Source organism: Strix aluco, chromosome 6 (genome assembly GCF_031877795.1).
Source record: "Strix aluco isolate bStrAlu1 chromosome 6, bStrAlu1.hap1, whole genome shotgun sequence".
Lineage (NCBI taxonomy): Eukaryota > Metazoa > Chordata > Aves > Strigiformes > Strigidae > Strix > Strix aluco.
In genome coordinates, this window is record NC_133936.1 from 40,475,654 (window position 1) to 40,492,585 (window position 16,932).

The window sequence follows — 16,932 nt, forward strand, 5'->3', positions numbered from 1 at the left end:
GAGTATCTCAAATAACAAATGAATCCTCAACATTCAGCAACAGAGAACAGATTTTATTTTATAGCCAGAGGAACAAAGTCCAAAGAAAACTTGATATTTTAGGGATAAGACAAAATTACAAGATCTTTGAAAATGAGTAACCAAATAGAGGTAGAAACAGCCAAAAGCATAAGCTATTCTATGACGATATTCCCCGGGATCTACCAAGGACACCGATGCAAGGAAGCAACCTCCATACTCTCAAGTATCTTTCACTTCAATACACACACACATAACACAAATCCCCAAACCCCACACAAAATGACAAAGTAAACCAACCAACCAGCCAGGCTTCATATGTTCTCCCTTAGACTACAGCCATTCAAAAAGATCATAGAGTATTTAATAAAAATATTATCTTCTGTTAACTATTAGTGATGTTAAACTGATGTCACTGAACCCCAGACATCACTACTGAAGGTGTTATCAGGTGTCCCAGATGAACTAATTCATAATGAGATAAATAAATTCCAGGGGAAGCTGCCTGAAAATCATTAGCCTGAGATTCGCAGCATTTTTGAGGTATAAACACAAGATCAATACAAACATCTATAATCCAGAAGACAAGTCTTGGACTTTTACTTCTTCAAATGCCCCAATCATCAACGCACATTAAGAATATGCACTTTAGCAGAATACTAATATAAATTCATGTTAAAGGTTAGTAAAGAACCTTGTAACTGACTTTTTGTGATGAACTCATCTACCCCCTGCTTCAGACTATGCCAAGACATACAGCACCCAAAACAGGCTACGGCTGTCAGTGCCACAAGTCTACTCACGCTGCTTGAAATACCTCTTCTATTCCGAGCCTGCCTCCTACTAGCTGCCCTTAATACACCCTTGTTCTTCAACTAGAAGAGTGAGAAGTGATCCCTACACACCCTTTACCACATACCTCATTTTATAACCTTGCTTTCACGAGCTAAAATCCATCTAATGGATTAAGGGATTTACCCTTACTACAAGATTTTTTTTTTTTTGACATGTTTTATCAAGTGCTATCCCTCTGCTTTTAAAGATTAGCAAGAGTGAATTAAACAGGGTCTGCGTCACTGACCTCTAGCTTTTGTGTACTTATGTGTTGCTTCAGTAGTGTTGAACACCTACTGCAATCCTGGCATCAAAGTCCACTCACTGCGGTTCTGTGAGGCTCTTCACACTCAAACTCGGAATTCCTGAAAAGACCCAAAAAAAGGCAGGCCAGAGTTAATCTTGAGTACACTTCAATGAGATAGGTAAGGATCACTCCTCAGTATGATATGGAGGGATTCTTAACGTGATTTGATAGTAACTCTGCTTGAAAACAAGATATGATTCAAAGGAACACCTTAAGAAGAGTTTAGAGTGTGGCTTTAAAAAAAAACAAAGTCTGGCAATTTTCTAACAGTTTCTTTTCAGCTGCAAAGGAACAATGGCTCTTAAAATCTGTAAATCTGCTGCCTCTACTTTAGGACATGGAATGGGATTACTGATGGGTCAAATTTCTTCCTGATACACAGCAGAAAAACTCCACTCAAGAATTTTGCCGAGATCCAGTTACTTTTGCACAGAATACCACATTAGGTATATTGATGTGCTATGAAATGCCAAGTTAAAATGTGCTACAATTGTTAAAATAAATGACCAAGTCCCCGCAGTATCGACTCAGTACCTTATTTGTTGCCAGTGTTTATCTGCACAAAAACCAAAAACACATTAATCCCATGGGTTGTTCCATTTATTAATGGGCCTTGCATTTTTGCTCGCTCACACAGACATGCAAGTACTTGAGAACTGCATTTAATGAAGAGCAATGATTCAGTCTAGCATAAGTGATAGATCAAGATACTCCAGCTACTGAAGTCTGGTAGATGCTATTGAAAACCATATCTGTTATACCTGAAGTGTAGAGTTCTAAGAGTTCTATAGAGCAGACTGAAAATTGGCATAGGATCTCCAAGGGCAGTGGTCACAGAAAACAACACTCTCACACTGAAGAGCTGCCCTTGCAGATGGATATGCTATCTTCATAGCTGTATCAAGTTCACAGAAGAGTACTTTAATTTCCATTTACCAGCTGAGATACATACGGATTATGTATTTATTCTGCAACTAAGCTCATGCAATAAGAAACTCCAAAGTTACTGGCACCAAAAATTTTATTATTACAAGCAATACAAAAGCAAACACAAGAAACACTGTTTTATCCCACAACTATCACTCTCATTGTGTATTATTACGAGACACCATTTTAAAATTATGAATTCACAAACTAATGCAACACAAAAGATGCGAGACATTACATAAGAGCAGACTGAGGAAGTAAGATTCTGACAGTAACTTATGATCAATTATGAGAAATATTGTAACAAATATGAAAGAATCAAATATGCTCCAGTGTAGCCAACTAAGTTTACGTACAACTGTGGGAAGTGAGGCATAATTCTTTGTGATCTTTAACATTTTTTTCATTAAAGTAACCATGATAGCAACCATCCATAATTACAGAAATATATTTGATTACAATAATTTATTAAGGATCCTGATGCTTAAAAACCTTCAGAAAATAGAATCAAATTCAAGTTATACATTTACAAGCGGAAAAGGAGTGAATAAACTATTACTTCTGTTACAAATAAGGAATTTCAGACCAAGATTTTTACAGATAGTGTTTTCAAAATTGTCCACTTTCAAATGAATTCAGGCCATTAGTTCTACTCCAATTTCTAAAAGGCTTAATCCCATGTCAAGAATTTCCTGCAAAATTCACAAGAAACATCACATGTCATCTGACAGAAGAGATGTATACACAGGCAAATTACCATCTTCAAATGTATAGTCTTTGTTTTAAAAAATACAGATTTTGACCTGGCTGGGAAATCTCGACACACAGTAGTGGATATCGAACACAAAAGAAATGGGGTCAAGCTCTATCACCTACATAGGGCTGGTTTAAATCAAGAATGCAAAAGGTTTCATTTTGCAAGATCTTAGGTACAAAATGTCAATGATTATTACAGTTAAATGCAAAAATATAGCATACTAAATAACCCGAGGCACATTTTTCAATGCAGTGTATTTATCTCTCTCCTCCATTCTAAGTTTGTTTATTCCAGCATCAGTGATCTTAGTAACTCATTTAAATGGTCAAAGCTCTTCTGTATTCCTAAGTACAAAACATAAATCATAGCTTCAGACCAATGCTTACCAGAATGTTCCAACTGCTCAAGATTCACCACATTTTAAAACCTTGCCCAAGAGACATTGATATTCATTTTACAGGCAGGAGCTGAAATGACATCACACAGTCTATAAGCCAGCTGGAGGGGGCCATCCAGACTTTCCCCTGACGAACTTTCTCCGGCCTGAATTTAGAAGACACATCATAGACTACATACTGAGTGCAAAACCTCTGGTCAGAAGTGGATTCTGCATGGTATGCCACTGTGTTGATTGTCTGCGTCACATCGCTGTCTGGTTTTGGCTGCCTAACCAGAATTTGTCCTCCTGCTGCTTTGACCAACTCCACAAGATCACTCTTCTGGTGACGGCTGAAAGATCCCAAAAAATAGAAGTAGCATCCATCAAATAACTTGGGCAGCTAAATGTAAGGAAAAAAAAGTATAAATACAGGACTTCACAACTGAGCACACAGGAAAAAAAAAAAAGAGGAACAATCAGTGCCTACAAAAAAAAGCAATTTAAAATAACCAACACTGGAAGCTAGAACAGTAACTTAACATGTAAGGTCCTCGGTGTAAGCATGCAATAAGAAAAGGTTGCTTATGTGGTAAATTCTTGCTTATGTTTAAATGTTTTGCAGCACAACAGGATTTGAACTATGAGCTAGGAATATTTACAGCTACTGCTAAATACATTTAATGAACTTCTCCAATGTAATCCAGAAAGTAGCCAGAAATTAACCCAGTTAAATACAAAAGTGGCCCTATATGGAAAGAAGAAGTGTTAGAAACATTTTTTCTTTCAGCACTCCGATAATTTCAACTAGGTTCTAAAGCTGAGCAGGGCAGGCCAAAGCAGCATCACTTCCTGTCCCATACAGTTTCTTCCATGAATGTAATACAGCGTTCCCTCTGACAAGGTTATAGCAACATATCCACTAATAGAGAAAAATGACAGCTTTATGGGTGTTCGCAGTTCTTTCGATCACCTTGCACATAATCAAATTTCTGTACAAGACCACATTAAAATTTTACATCTACTGCACATGTGGCAAAGGGCAAAAATGCATGAACCAAAGGTCATTAAGATAATCTGTCTCAAGCAATAAAACCCACCAGCTGTTCTCTGTTGAGCCGGCCTCTTTGTGGGCCACCTTGAATTTCATACTTCTCTTCTTGTTCTCGGACTGTGGTTTGTAGACAGGCTTGTACCCCTAGAAAAGCCACAATCAGGAAGGCAAAGATTAGAGATCCCATGTTTTGACAGAGGCTTGCATGTCATTTTAGGGACTAAAGAGTCGCACTAAAATAAAGGTATTACCCACAATGCAAAACATAGCATTAAAATTGTGTGCTTTAGCAATTTGCTGTTAAACTTGAAAAAATTTACAACAGTGGTTGAAGATGCAAGTTAGATGGAGAGAAGCAGTATCACAATAAAATCAGTGCTGTAAACACTGGGAATTATTAGGTTTTCCTCTTACCCACTAAAGGTCAACCACTTAATGTCAAATGTCAAATTGCTGATCATTTGGAAGCTTAAAACCAGCATGTAGAACCAACTCTGCAGTCATGAAATGGAAGCAATTGCCTGATAAAGAGCAATTACAAAGCAAGCACAAAGCTGTTTCCAAACAGCTATGGCCTCAAATAACAAATCAGATGAGATTTCAAGGTCTCCAAGATCAGCACAAACTGGAGATTTATGCTAGGGTTTAACAGTGGCATTCATTTTTGTTACCACTGCTGCATAATGAGATTGTCTTTGAGAGTCAACGTGTTTTTACCTTGTTTTAAGGCTAGTTATTTTTTCCAATACAGAATGCGCTGATGCTAATGTATCGCTAACATCAGTTAAATGTACTACCTGACCCCACTTTGGAAAGAGAAATTGCTGTGGTCACCCATTCAAGGATGGAACATTTTGCCTGCACATACATTGCACTCATTAATAAAAATTACCCAAGAAAGTTTGCAAAGCTGATTTTGAAAACTGTTCCATGAGGATTTACAATGTTGTCAAGGTTGTAACTGTTAAAGTAGTACCTCACTCCTTGCACAGCATTTCTTATTCAGTCACCTTATTTCCACTGGGCAAATATGAAACCCACAGTATCTAAAAAAATACAGACTAAACAAAATCAGAAGTAAAATGTGGGTGTTTGATCCTAAAAAGGAAGAAAGCCCAAGACTATGAAGAGAAGTATCATTGACAAAGGCACTTGGATACCACGGCAATAAGTAGCCGATGGGAACATCGTCTCTAGAGAGATCTTGAAAGCCAACCATTAGTAATTTACTACTGGTTTGTACAAACTCACAAAATGCATTGGGAATTCATATTTTAGCTACTAGAAGTCCTCCAATGTACTTACATCAAAAAAGATAAACCTATACAGAAAACCACATCTGGCTGAATACTATAGCAAGTACCTCCCCCTCCATGTACAAAGATCAGATTGATTATTTGCACTTGTTCATTCCTTCAAAGAAAGTTAACGTGAACTAGAAGGGCAACTTAGTCACGTATTTTCCGGAAAAGCAACTTACATATTCATTATTGATAACAGCAATAAATACTGATAGCTTATTTTCAAAGTACTCATAACTCAAAAATAAATCTAAAAGTTATTTCAATTTTAACATTTTTTTTTTGTAAATCATCACAACTCAACAAGACTTCCTGTGTTGATTTGCCTCTTACATGGCTATTCTTTCCTTACAAGAAAATACAGATGTTAATGTGTGCCACTTACAATAAAGGAAAAACCTCTCATCTAGTCTTAAGAACAGAACCATCCATTCATTATGAACAGGTTTTATTTCAATCTACCATCAAAAGCTCAATTTCAAGGACTTTCACTACAGAACTGAGGTTTTTATACAAAGAGTACATCACAAATTGAGTGTCTAGTGCCAGCATCAGTAAATGAAGCAAATGTGATATAAAAGTAATAAAAGGTTGAATGAATACAAAAGACTACAATGTCTTTTTGTACTGCTACTTGCCTGAAAAAAAAAATATTAAGTCATCAAGATGACTAATGTTAGTGGAACGTCTATGTTAGAAAACGCAAAGTAGGCTATGTCTGTTTTGCATACATATGGCTGTCCAAGAGAGCAAGAGAGACTCACCTACATGTGTCCTGCTTTCATTGTATCTATAAGAACCACAAAATAAACATTTGTTTCCTTGAAAAACTGGAAATATACAAACAGGCCATTTGTCTAGACAGTGTCTGAATGATGAGCATTCTCATTAATTTTAACTTTTCTTAACCAGCTAGAATCAGAACAGATTCGTGTCTTAATTTGTGGCCAAAAGCATTGTATTCCAGATAGCATAAAAAACCATGAACATAAGTTCTCAGTGCCCAGGTGTTTTCCTTTAACATAAATATGTTAAGAGGCAACACTGTTAGGCCTACACACACCCCCCCCCTTTGTGGAGCAACAGACTGGGTTTTTTTGTGACAGAAAAATAGTACATTTTCAATTCCCAAACATATTTTTCATGCAAGATGTAGAAGCAGAACTTGCTCTGACTCATGGGTCTTGTCATATTTGATAGACAAGAACAAATGCTTTTTGGAACCACTGTGCTCAGGGACATTTCAAGTAGTCTCATCTAACACTTTGTCTACGTGCAGCTAGCAAAAGAGGAAAGTCAGTCACTGGAATCCTCAAGTCCAGAAGAGGTGGTGCTGCAGGCTTCAACATGCTTCATGGCAATCTTACCATCAATAGCACAGCACAACTAATCTGTAGCAAGAGTATCACTTGGAAAGAGATGAGACAACACAGACAGGGAACAGCAAATAGAGAGTTACGCACATGGAAACGAGGCAAACAGCATGTCACGTGTCATCAGATTCATGGTCTAGCTAGATATTCAGAAAACTGATGCAGTTAGCAACCAATGTTTGAGGAAGGTGCTTACAATCCTAAGGTGAACAGTCAAGGAGTATCTATCTGTGGAGGAAGGCTTCCTAACTAGAAGAAGGCTAAAATAATTTAAGTGATAGAGACCAGTATGTCCTTTAACTGCAGACTTTGTTCAGACTGTTTTCTTCCCAAGTTGCTCAGCTCTTTTCAGTGACTCCTGCATACTAGAAAGATATTTGATATTAAAGAATTCATATACCATAATAAAAAAATAGATTAGTGAAACAAAAAAGGGAAATAGCCTGCTGTTCTCATATTTGAGACAAAGTGCCAGATGGTTCAAACCGTGTTTCTACCTAATGCATTTGTTTAAACAAAAGGTTCTTATTTGCCCATTCTTCCCCCGCAAAAAAACCTCAGTGTCAAGTCACTTGCTTCTAGATAAGTAATTTTGCATTATCATTTTCAGATGCATTGACTCTGACTGGATGCTCGGTTGCATTATGGTGTCATTTGGAAGCACCAGACACGTACCAGCTTTATCATTCTTATAATAGATGGTACGATTATCTTGTGCTAAATAAACCCTTAATTTTACACTTAAGACTAGGGATACAACCAGATACTGTAGGCTCTTCCAATTTTTTTTTATTTATTTTTTTTTTTTTTTTTAACAACTAGGGATTTTATTTTGACAACTGAGTGCTAAGCTGAGTTCACTCTGTAAAGCCCAGGTCTTTTTCTTGAGTAGGCATTATTAATTTTAAAGCTGCTAATGTATGTAAGTGGCTGGATAACATGACAGTTCCCTTTTAATAGTCTCTCCATCCAATTGAGTGTCATCCTGATTAAGAGGACATATAAAAGGAAATAAAACTCCATACTGTACTCAAACGTATATCACTCCACTACTTTTACAGGGATGTTTCCAGAAGCTCTGTTGAACTTACAGCACTCCTATTTACGTCAGAGGTATAGCGCCCTTTGACTTCAAACAGGAGCCATGTTAAATTGATTCCCAGAACTCCTGAGATTACAGACTCTCATTTGTTCGGCACTCTATTGAAAAGCCACCAGTGAGAACTTGATGCCAAGACACCGGTCAAATGAATGGACTGAAAAAACCAATTGCTATTATCCTAATTAAAAAGTGATGAGGACACCATCAATATTATGCCACCTCCCTTCTGCAATCGAGATGGACATCGTCAGTACTTATGCAAAAAAAATTTCAAAACAGTACTGAAGCTGAAAAGGACAAGGACATCCTTAAAGAAGCTCTCTGAAAATGGAGGGGAAAGTAAACTTGCTTTTGAGAGAACACCTATAACTTTAGGAGGGGGTAGAGATCAGGGTTGTCTTCCCTCCCACATTCACTGCGTGTGCATTCTTTACAGGCAAGCCTGACTAAAAATCCAGTCTGTTCTGTTATAAAATAAAGACCATTCAACTTACTCAGGATCTCAGTCAATCTGGATTTATTCCTTGACACTGTTGCCAATAAAAGCTGTGGACTTTCTAGGTTTGAGGTTGATCAAGTTTATTCGTCTAACATGTTCTCTTCCCTAAAGAAAGAGGGCGATTATTGCAACTATGCTTCAATGGCCCTCTACTTTAATCACAGTAGCTGGATCAATTACCCGCAAAAGGGTAAGACTTGTACCAAGGCAAGCGACATTTTTCCATTTCACATGGACCAGAGTTCCTTTTCAATGCCCAGTTCAAGTGTGCAAGCACTCATTAATAAAGCTTGCCTGACAGAAGACCATACTGGGACAAGATTGCATGTGCAGAGGGGTCACGCAAGGTTCTTCCCTAGAAATACAGAACATTAGAAGTTTAAAAGCCTCTTAAATAGCTGATTTCACACTTGGAATTTGTAGATATAAATAAGATCATTTGCACCAAATACTAGCAAAAACTGAGCCTGCATTAAAGTCCCTAAAAAAAATATTGCAGAAAAAGATTTTAGCTTAATACAACTGCATTTTAGCTTGATGCCACCACATTTGGCAAGGAAAATACTGCTCAATTTTTTTTCCCTCATTAGCAAGATCAGTAAGGCATCACTACTTACACTGATCCTTATTCCCTCACTGAACAGCTGCCCCTACCTTTTCACCTTCCAGTATATAAGGAGCAAGCAGGTTAAAAGGGTACCCACTCCAACAGTATTGTTAATTGACCTTTGATACAACTGTAGCTACTAGTACTGGAAATAAATCATTATTTGCAAAATTTGAGATCAGAGCCCTATAATCCTTCCTCATGTAAGTCTTATTGGTTTATAATGAAACTAACTGCATCAGCAAAAACAATTTAAACAGGATAAAGTACAAAAAGAACTGGTTGCCAAGAACAAGTTGTAATCACCCTGATACCCAGAGGTAGCTCTCAGTAACTCAATTAGCCTTACTGGAATTTTGTTGGATTTGCATTAATAAAGCAAAGAGCAGGGGTTAGTCCCAAAAAAATCTCTTCGAACGGCTAAAAGTAATTTGGAAATACATGATAGCAACAAAGAAGATAAAATACTACACATCCAAGATCTAGTAGAGATTGCAACTGAAACTTCTTCAGCTCAGTCTGCATCAGGTTTTAAGACTTAGATGCAGATTGAATAAAGCTTGATGGGATTATTTTCCTAGAAAAGGAAGAAATCTGGACTGAGAGAAAGCCTTGGGAGAATTTGGCATGGCTAGCACCAATTTGCCTTCATCAACAGCATTATGGTCTCTGCTACAGCACAGAAAAGAATTTTTATACTCTTCTATGCTTATAAAATAACTTTAGAATCATGGAGGTAGAGATCTCCTTTGGTGAAACAAGAGCAGTCCAACACATGGAAATGACATAAGATGCTGCAGAGACTAAAATGAATCTCCTTAAGAATGGTATTTAAGTTAATCCAGGTGATATTTATTAAACATGTTGGAGCAGATGCTTAGAAAGTCCTTAAACACCAATTCCCAAAAGCTAGAGGCATGTAATATGAAAATCATTACTTCACTTAAACCCCCAATGTCCTATCTTTCTAAGAAACCACTATTTGCCACTGCTGTTTTCTAGACTGATCAAAGTGACTGGAGGTAGCCATTCCTCAAGTGCAGCGGTCAGGTTAAATTCCACTGGGAACACTCATCCTCTAGATCCCATCACATGCTTTTACATGAACAAGGTAGTATTTCCCATCCCTTTCCTTACAACAGGCTTCCTTAAAGGAGCGTTTCCTTCAAACCAAAAGTGAATTAGAGCAAAAGGACTCTCTAAATATGAAAAACTGAGTATGTGGATGACACAGAGAAGAACAGAGGGAGCAGTGAAAACATGGTTTCCTGTTCCTCTAGACCTTAGTTTAAACCAGCCCACTTCCTAGCTCTGCAGACAAAGGCAAACGCCACATTTAAGACATTCTCACCTCCATTTTCTCCTCTGCAAAGCCCAGCAGCTTCACATCTAAATTTGTGCAGACTTTGAAGCAAAACCACTTCCCTCCTCCTTTCCAGAAGGTGCAGACACTGCAGGAGTGCAGAAGTTCAGACCCTGTGGATGTGAAACATTCCCCTCCACTGTACACCCAGTACAATTAAAACATGCATATGCACATTAGATATTTCTACCACCTCCCACAGAGCTGTAAGTCCTTTTGTAGGAGACAGCGGTTGAAGCGTCCAACTGCAGAACAAGCATGAAACTCCAGAGGTCAAAAGTTTTGAGCTGTTTTAAGGAGGGAGGGCTTTGCTGACTATCAGCCTGTTACTTAACAGATGTTTACACATGGTAGAGAGACAGTCCAGCCTGAGAAGCAGTCAGCTCAAACAGCCTTGCACTTCCCTCGCCTAATAGCTTAAACAAGGGATAGGCACATTGCTGCAAGAAATTCAGAGAGATGTTTTTGCCTTGAGATGTCAGTCATGCAATTCCCTAGCTCTTCCAGTCAACTCCCAGTTGTTCCTTACCGTTTCCTTACAGGACAAGCAGGGGGTTTTGGCATTCTTTTAAGCAATCAGAGCTGAATCATTGCTGCTGCTTCAGGTAAGCAAAACAAATGAAGGAATAAGCAATCAGATGCTTAGAATTCTGCCAGATACTTTGCTGCAAAGACTGGCCTGAGCTTGTTTCAATGCATAGCGTTACCAAGATCATTTTTCATTCCCTGCTTTAACAGATGACAATCAGTTTAAGAAAAAACAAGTTGAAAAGCTATTAAGACTTCTGCTGGTTTTAATTACACTATTCTATGCTCTACAAAAAGCATAGAGGAAATACAGTGATACTTGAATCTTTGTCTCAGCCTACTTGCAGAATGATAATGATATGCTTTGTGCCCTATTACCATCCCAGAAATAATGAAGGCAATAAAATAATGAAACGAATGAAAGATATGGCCAAGGGCAAGGAGCACGGTGACAACAGTGTCTCAGTTGAATTCTATGCTGTTTCAAAAGTGGATATATTGCTGACAGTGTATTATATATGGAAAATATGCAACTGCAACTGGTAAGGTGAAATTTTTCTTCTGTGAAGATCTAATATTGCTCAGTGGTGACATCCTTTCATCCTCATCTTCTACCTGAAGACAAAAGGGAACCCCAAAACTGAAGATACATATTTAAATCTTGGCTCACTAATACTTATAGGCCTTACATTTAGCTCAAACCCTGCTGGAAAATTCCACATTACCTCTCTACTGATCCTAATGAATGCTATATATGTGTGTATAGACACACATAAACGGAAGCACCATAGAACTATACAAGAGAAGGAAATTGCTTTTTATTAGAAAAACACAGCTTGAAAGCCTGCCATAACGGAAGAGTTAACATAAGAAATACACTCTTAAATGAAGTACTGTATTTTGCAAGCATGCCATATTTTTTAAAAAAGTGGTATAATTATGTGTAGGCTATAAATATAACTTTGGAAATAACAGTCAAATGCAGCTTACCTTGTAGTAAAAAAATTCAAATACTCACTTATGCATAGTCAGCATTTCATTGTGCTACACCGAGCTTTGTTTTTTCATATATTTCAGTGAAGTTTTTGAACATGAATTTAAGTGAATGGTTTAGAACATTGAACTATAAGCAACTCCAACTTATTTGCAGTGGCTTTGACAGAAGTAAGACAGAATATGCACACACTTTTGAAAGTTTATTTGCATCACATTTAAGGAAACTTACCCAAGTAGAAGTCAAAAAGTCACAATAAATAAAGAGAAATTATGTAAAAGAAAAGCAGAGACCTCTTTTTCCTAGACAAATGTTCCATCAGCTGGAGTCCCATTATTTGTTATAACAATCTTTAACTTGTAATGACTCTGAAGAAGACTAATAACAGACTGGTGGGAACAGATGGAGTGGTGCTGTTAATTATAGGCACTTAGCTGCATCAGACCCCATGAGTTATTACTAACATTTCCCACTAGGGAGGAGAATCACTCGCTTTTAAGTAGTATGTTGCTTACTAAGCTGAGAGCATTAGCAGTCAGGATTGTACTAATCAGTACTAACAACATAAAAGTCAGCTGCAAACAAAAAATATGAAAATATTCCCTGAATAACCCCCACACATTTTTATTTATATTTTATTTTCCAATCACTTCTAAATATAAAAGTTCTTCCACAAAGATTTAAACTCAGGTCTCACTAATTAAATCTCCCTGCCATTCAGCTGAAGTTTTCTAAGCATCTGACTAGCAAGAAGATAAAAATGAAATAAAGGAAAACATAGCACATTGATAGAAGGTATACAGACCTCCTGAACTGAGTGAAGCCAAGAACCTGCAAAGTGATACACCACAGAAACAAATTATTCAGTCTTAGTTAAACAGGATATGGTTCCAGAGCACCTGCACACACCCTTTTCCAAGTACACAACCTAGGCCTTCTTGAGTTTCCTGCTCTATCCATACCTCCAAACAGGGAACCACCTTCCTTCTGCTTAACAAAGTGTCTGGAGGTTATTAAATCCATCTGCTTGCTTAAGCATAAACAGTATTTCTCCTTGTTACTTATTCAACAAGAAGCTACTCCTACTTGTCAGAACAACAGTACAAAGATAACACAATGTTTTCCTTTTAAAAATGCTTCAAAGGCCACAAACAGAAGCCAATGCAGCTGTTGCAGAAAACATTTGAAGGGACACTGATTCAACAGATTCTTTTTTTTTTTTTTTTTTAAAGGTGTGGAACAAGCCCACTGACTATCTGGAAGCCAAATGAACATTCTGAAAAAGAGTACAATGTTGAAAGAGTCTGATGATGTGCTTCATTTAAAAAACTACTATGCATCTTTTGAAGCTTTAAGCAGTGCCTTCGTAAACATTAGTGACTGAAAATTCAGACCACTAAAGAATCCTTATATTCTGATGTTTAGTCACGCAGTAGAAAACTAGAATGAAATTTGTCCGAGTTTTCCATGAATAATCAACTCATTTGTAGTGTACTTAGCTAAAAGGACTTCACCATAAAGTTCAAGGGGAAGAAGAGGGCTTTTACAACTACTCTGAAAGCAGATACTAAGAAATACATTAGAAAGAACGAATAAAAAGCAGAATTTGGGGTGTAAGTCCATAAGAGCAGCTGTACAAAATAGCACACTACCTAAAAACTAATTACAGATTGCATGAAAGATGACATCAAAACTACTTGCATGCTAAGAGGACACCGTGCAAGTCATCTTTCCTTGGACGTTACTATTTTAGTTGAAGAGCACTCCAGTCTGCAGGGCTTGCGTGTTCAGAAACAGGTGTCAAAAGTTACATACACATTTGATCTGCCTGAGGCTGGGATTGTATAAAGCCTGAAAAATTTCTCAACAAATGGAAAACTTTAGTGGACAGTACAAACAGGGGTTATGATCAGCTGACAGCCTAACTTTGATTAGAAGTGATAACTTTCAACAGATCTCAGCTTATAGGCAACACCTTACCTTCCTACAGGCTTTGATCACATACCCCAAGCAAGGAAAAGTTTCCTATCAAATTCAATGGAAGCTGCTTATAAGAAATCCAAGTATTTAACAGATTCCTTCCTCTTCTCCCAGGATATTTTCCATTGCCTTCCAAATCACTCTTAATGTAGCAATGAACAAATTCACTCCCCACTGATACTTAGGGTACGACTTATCCAATACATCTAACAATGAAAAGCACACATTTGCCAAGGAAGGAATAGTTGTATTTTAATTAAATCTCTTGTCATTCAGGCGATTAAAACCTAAAACCTTCACACCTATGTTAAGCTATTATTGAAATTAGGGCAGCTGTTGAAAATTTTCTCTGGAATCCCATCTACAATTTCTGGTTAAAAAGCCTGAAGAATCCCATATATTTAATACTTACATTCAAACTTGAGAACCCAACATCCAGTCAGAACAGCCATCATACATTTGACAGTACTTGGCATTGGAACATCAGGAATAACAAGATGAGTTACTAGGAGAAAGATTACATCAGTAGAAGTAAAAGCACATAAAAATCAGAACCATGCCTGGCTGAAAAGCAATCAATCACCATTTAAAGAATAAACAGACTATAATAATTTATCAACCACTCTTTCCAGCACAAGTATGTGATTCTTGAGACTAAGATATGAGTAAGTAGAAGCGCTATCAGAAATTTTGTGGGTTTCAACATATACTTGCTGTAAAAAAGGGAAGTCACGTTTTTATAGTTCTAAGCTAACACTTAAATCTTCAGAGGCAGCTCTGGTTTATAGGATAGTATTTTTTTTTTTAATCCTTTTAAAGTTATATTTAACTGTGACAGGAATCTTACTATGGGATCTCACTGCTTTAACACAAAGCTAACAGAACTCAACTCACAATTCTGGAGTAGCAACCAGGGTGTGAAAGATGGTAGGAGAAAATTACCTTAGCATTTCTTTCACAAGCAGGAAAAGCAGCACTGCAAAGAAGAACTAATAGCAGGGATTAAGACAATGTTTGCCTCCTCAAAAGGGAACAAGAAACCCTCAAGCCCCATAACTTGGCTCCATCATCTTAGTGAAGAACAAAATTTGAGAGAAGGTAGCATGTGAGAAGAAGTTTGTCAACTTTTAGTCAATGACATGTTCTTTCTAAAGGCACCATCTGCCTAAGGTCACTTCTGGAAGATAAAAACCTTACAGGATATCTCATATGAGCAGAGACCTTAAAATTGGTAAAAGAAGTGTAAAGAGAAGAGGTCTTTGAGGAGGACTTAGGGATTTTAAATAACAGACAATATACTGTCAAGCTGTGGCTCCCCTAGAAGTCTCCTGTCTCAGTAACCATGCAGGCTTTATATGCGTTTACATGCAACAACACACCATCATTCTACTATGGCTAGAATTCAGGGATTTCAGATAGTGCATTATTAGGAATGATAAAAAAGCCTGTTGCAGCTACTGTCTTAAAGGATAAAGTGCAAAACTGTAGTTACTTATATTTGGACAGAGACATTTCAACAAGACTACATACCTCTGCTGTTAAATTCAGTACATCTTTGAGCCTTCAGAACTGTTGCTAGTTTGTTCAGCAATTTCTGTTGCTTCAAACTAAGATTGCTCCCCAGTATACCAAGAGGTCCATCCCTTGGCTGGCTGGGGCTCAGTGCCTGCATGAACAGAAAATCCTACAATAAGCTGAATATGTGGGAACAAGGAAAGCAACTAACTTGTTTGGCAGCTTTATTTAATAAGAATTTATTTAATAAGAAAACAATTCATTAGTGGACAGGGTCCATAAATACATCTCTATATAACAAACTAGCTCTAGAAGAAAAAAACCTTGACATAAGCTAAATTAAATACCTCTAATGCAAGGTACCAAAACAGCTTGTGCATCAGTTCTTTCTTCCTTGGTTTTTTTTTTTTTTTTTTTAAATACTGGTGTGCACACATATAGCCGGTTGAACGCTGTGTAAACAGCCTGACTGCAGTGTTGAAGGAGAAAAAGATTCCCCAAAAAAGTAGTAAAGCCTCCTACTTTTAGTGAAGTATTACAAACAGATACACTACCAATATGTTGAGTAACTTACATCATTAACACCCGAATTTACTGAAGAGTCACTAATACATGGCCCTGTAAGTAATGAATGCTTATGGTTTTTTATGCAGATACTACTAATGCGAAGTGAGCTGCTTGCTCAAGTTTTATGCTGACAAGGATGTGACACTTCAGCTCCTGGTCTTTGTAAGTACTCCCAGATTCCATAGGGCAGACATACCTTTGAGACCCAGTTACCCCAAAGCCTCAGGCTTTGGACCAAGCCATCCACATGAGCTGGTAACCATCCATTGGCACACACTCAAACCAAAGCAAATGCAAATACCAAGTGTTTCGTTTGCGACTGAAGAGCTGACATCTTACATTTGCTACAGGTGGGAGGAACAGTCCTTGCCAATTTAGCTGCAACAGTTTACTTGTGGCCAACAGGTATCTTATTACTTCATTGAGGAAGGATTCATAACAGGCTGTATACCCAGGAGTAGACTAGGACTGTATCAGCCAGGTCAGTTTAATCATCATTCATTACGAAGCACAAAGCATTTCACAATGCAGTAACTTGTTAAACCTGAATAACCTGATTTTGGTCACAAGACCTGAGAAGTCTTTGGCAAAAATAGGAGAAAAACAAAAACCCCAAAACAATCTTCCAAAAGCTGTTTTCAACCGCTGAGCTGATAGCTTCATTGTTGGACAAAGGACGATACTGGAACAGCCTTTTAAAGGCCCACAAAAAGCACCTGGAGCAAAGACTGCTGCCACTTTCAGCCAGTTTGGCAAGTAGAACAAATTTAAATATACAGAAAAACCACAACAATAGCAAAGTTCAATCAACAACACTTCAAGAATAACAC

General features: G+C 37.5%; 1 protein-coding gene across 2 annotated transcripts in view; it reads right to left on the reverse strand.

Moving 5' to 3' along the window:
* Positions 1–2,162: 2,162 nt before the first annotated feature.
* The window catches only part of BARD1 (BRCA1 associated RING domain 1), a 44,548-nt gene continuing 29,778 nt past the window's right edge, over positions 2,163–16,932 (reverse strand). The window contains exons 8-11 of one of the 2 annotated variants that reach the window (XM_074829748.1): positions 15,551–15,686; positions 14,433–14,525; positions 4,320–4,417; positions 2,163–3,622 (exon numbers count right to left, since the gene is read on the reverse strand). In XM_074829748.1, coding sequence (XP_074685849.1) covers positions 3,293–3,622; positions 4,320–4,417; positions 14,433–14,525; positions 15,551–15,686 — 657 coding nt within the window. In that variant the 3' untranslated portion in view covers positions 2,163–3,292. The remainder of the gene's footprint in view (positions 3,623–4,319; positions 4,418–14,432; positions 14,526–15,550; positions 15,687–16,932) is intronic. The other variant, XM_074829749.1, reaches the window with a different exon arrangement.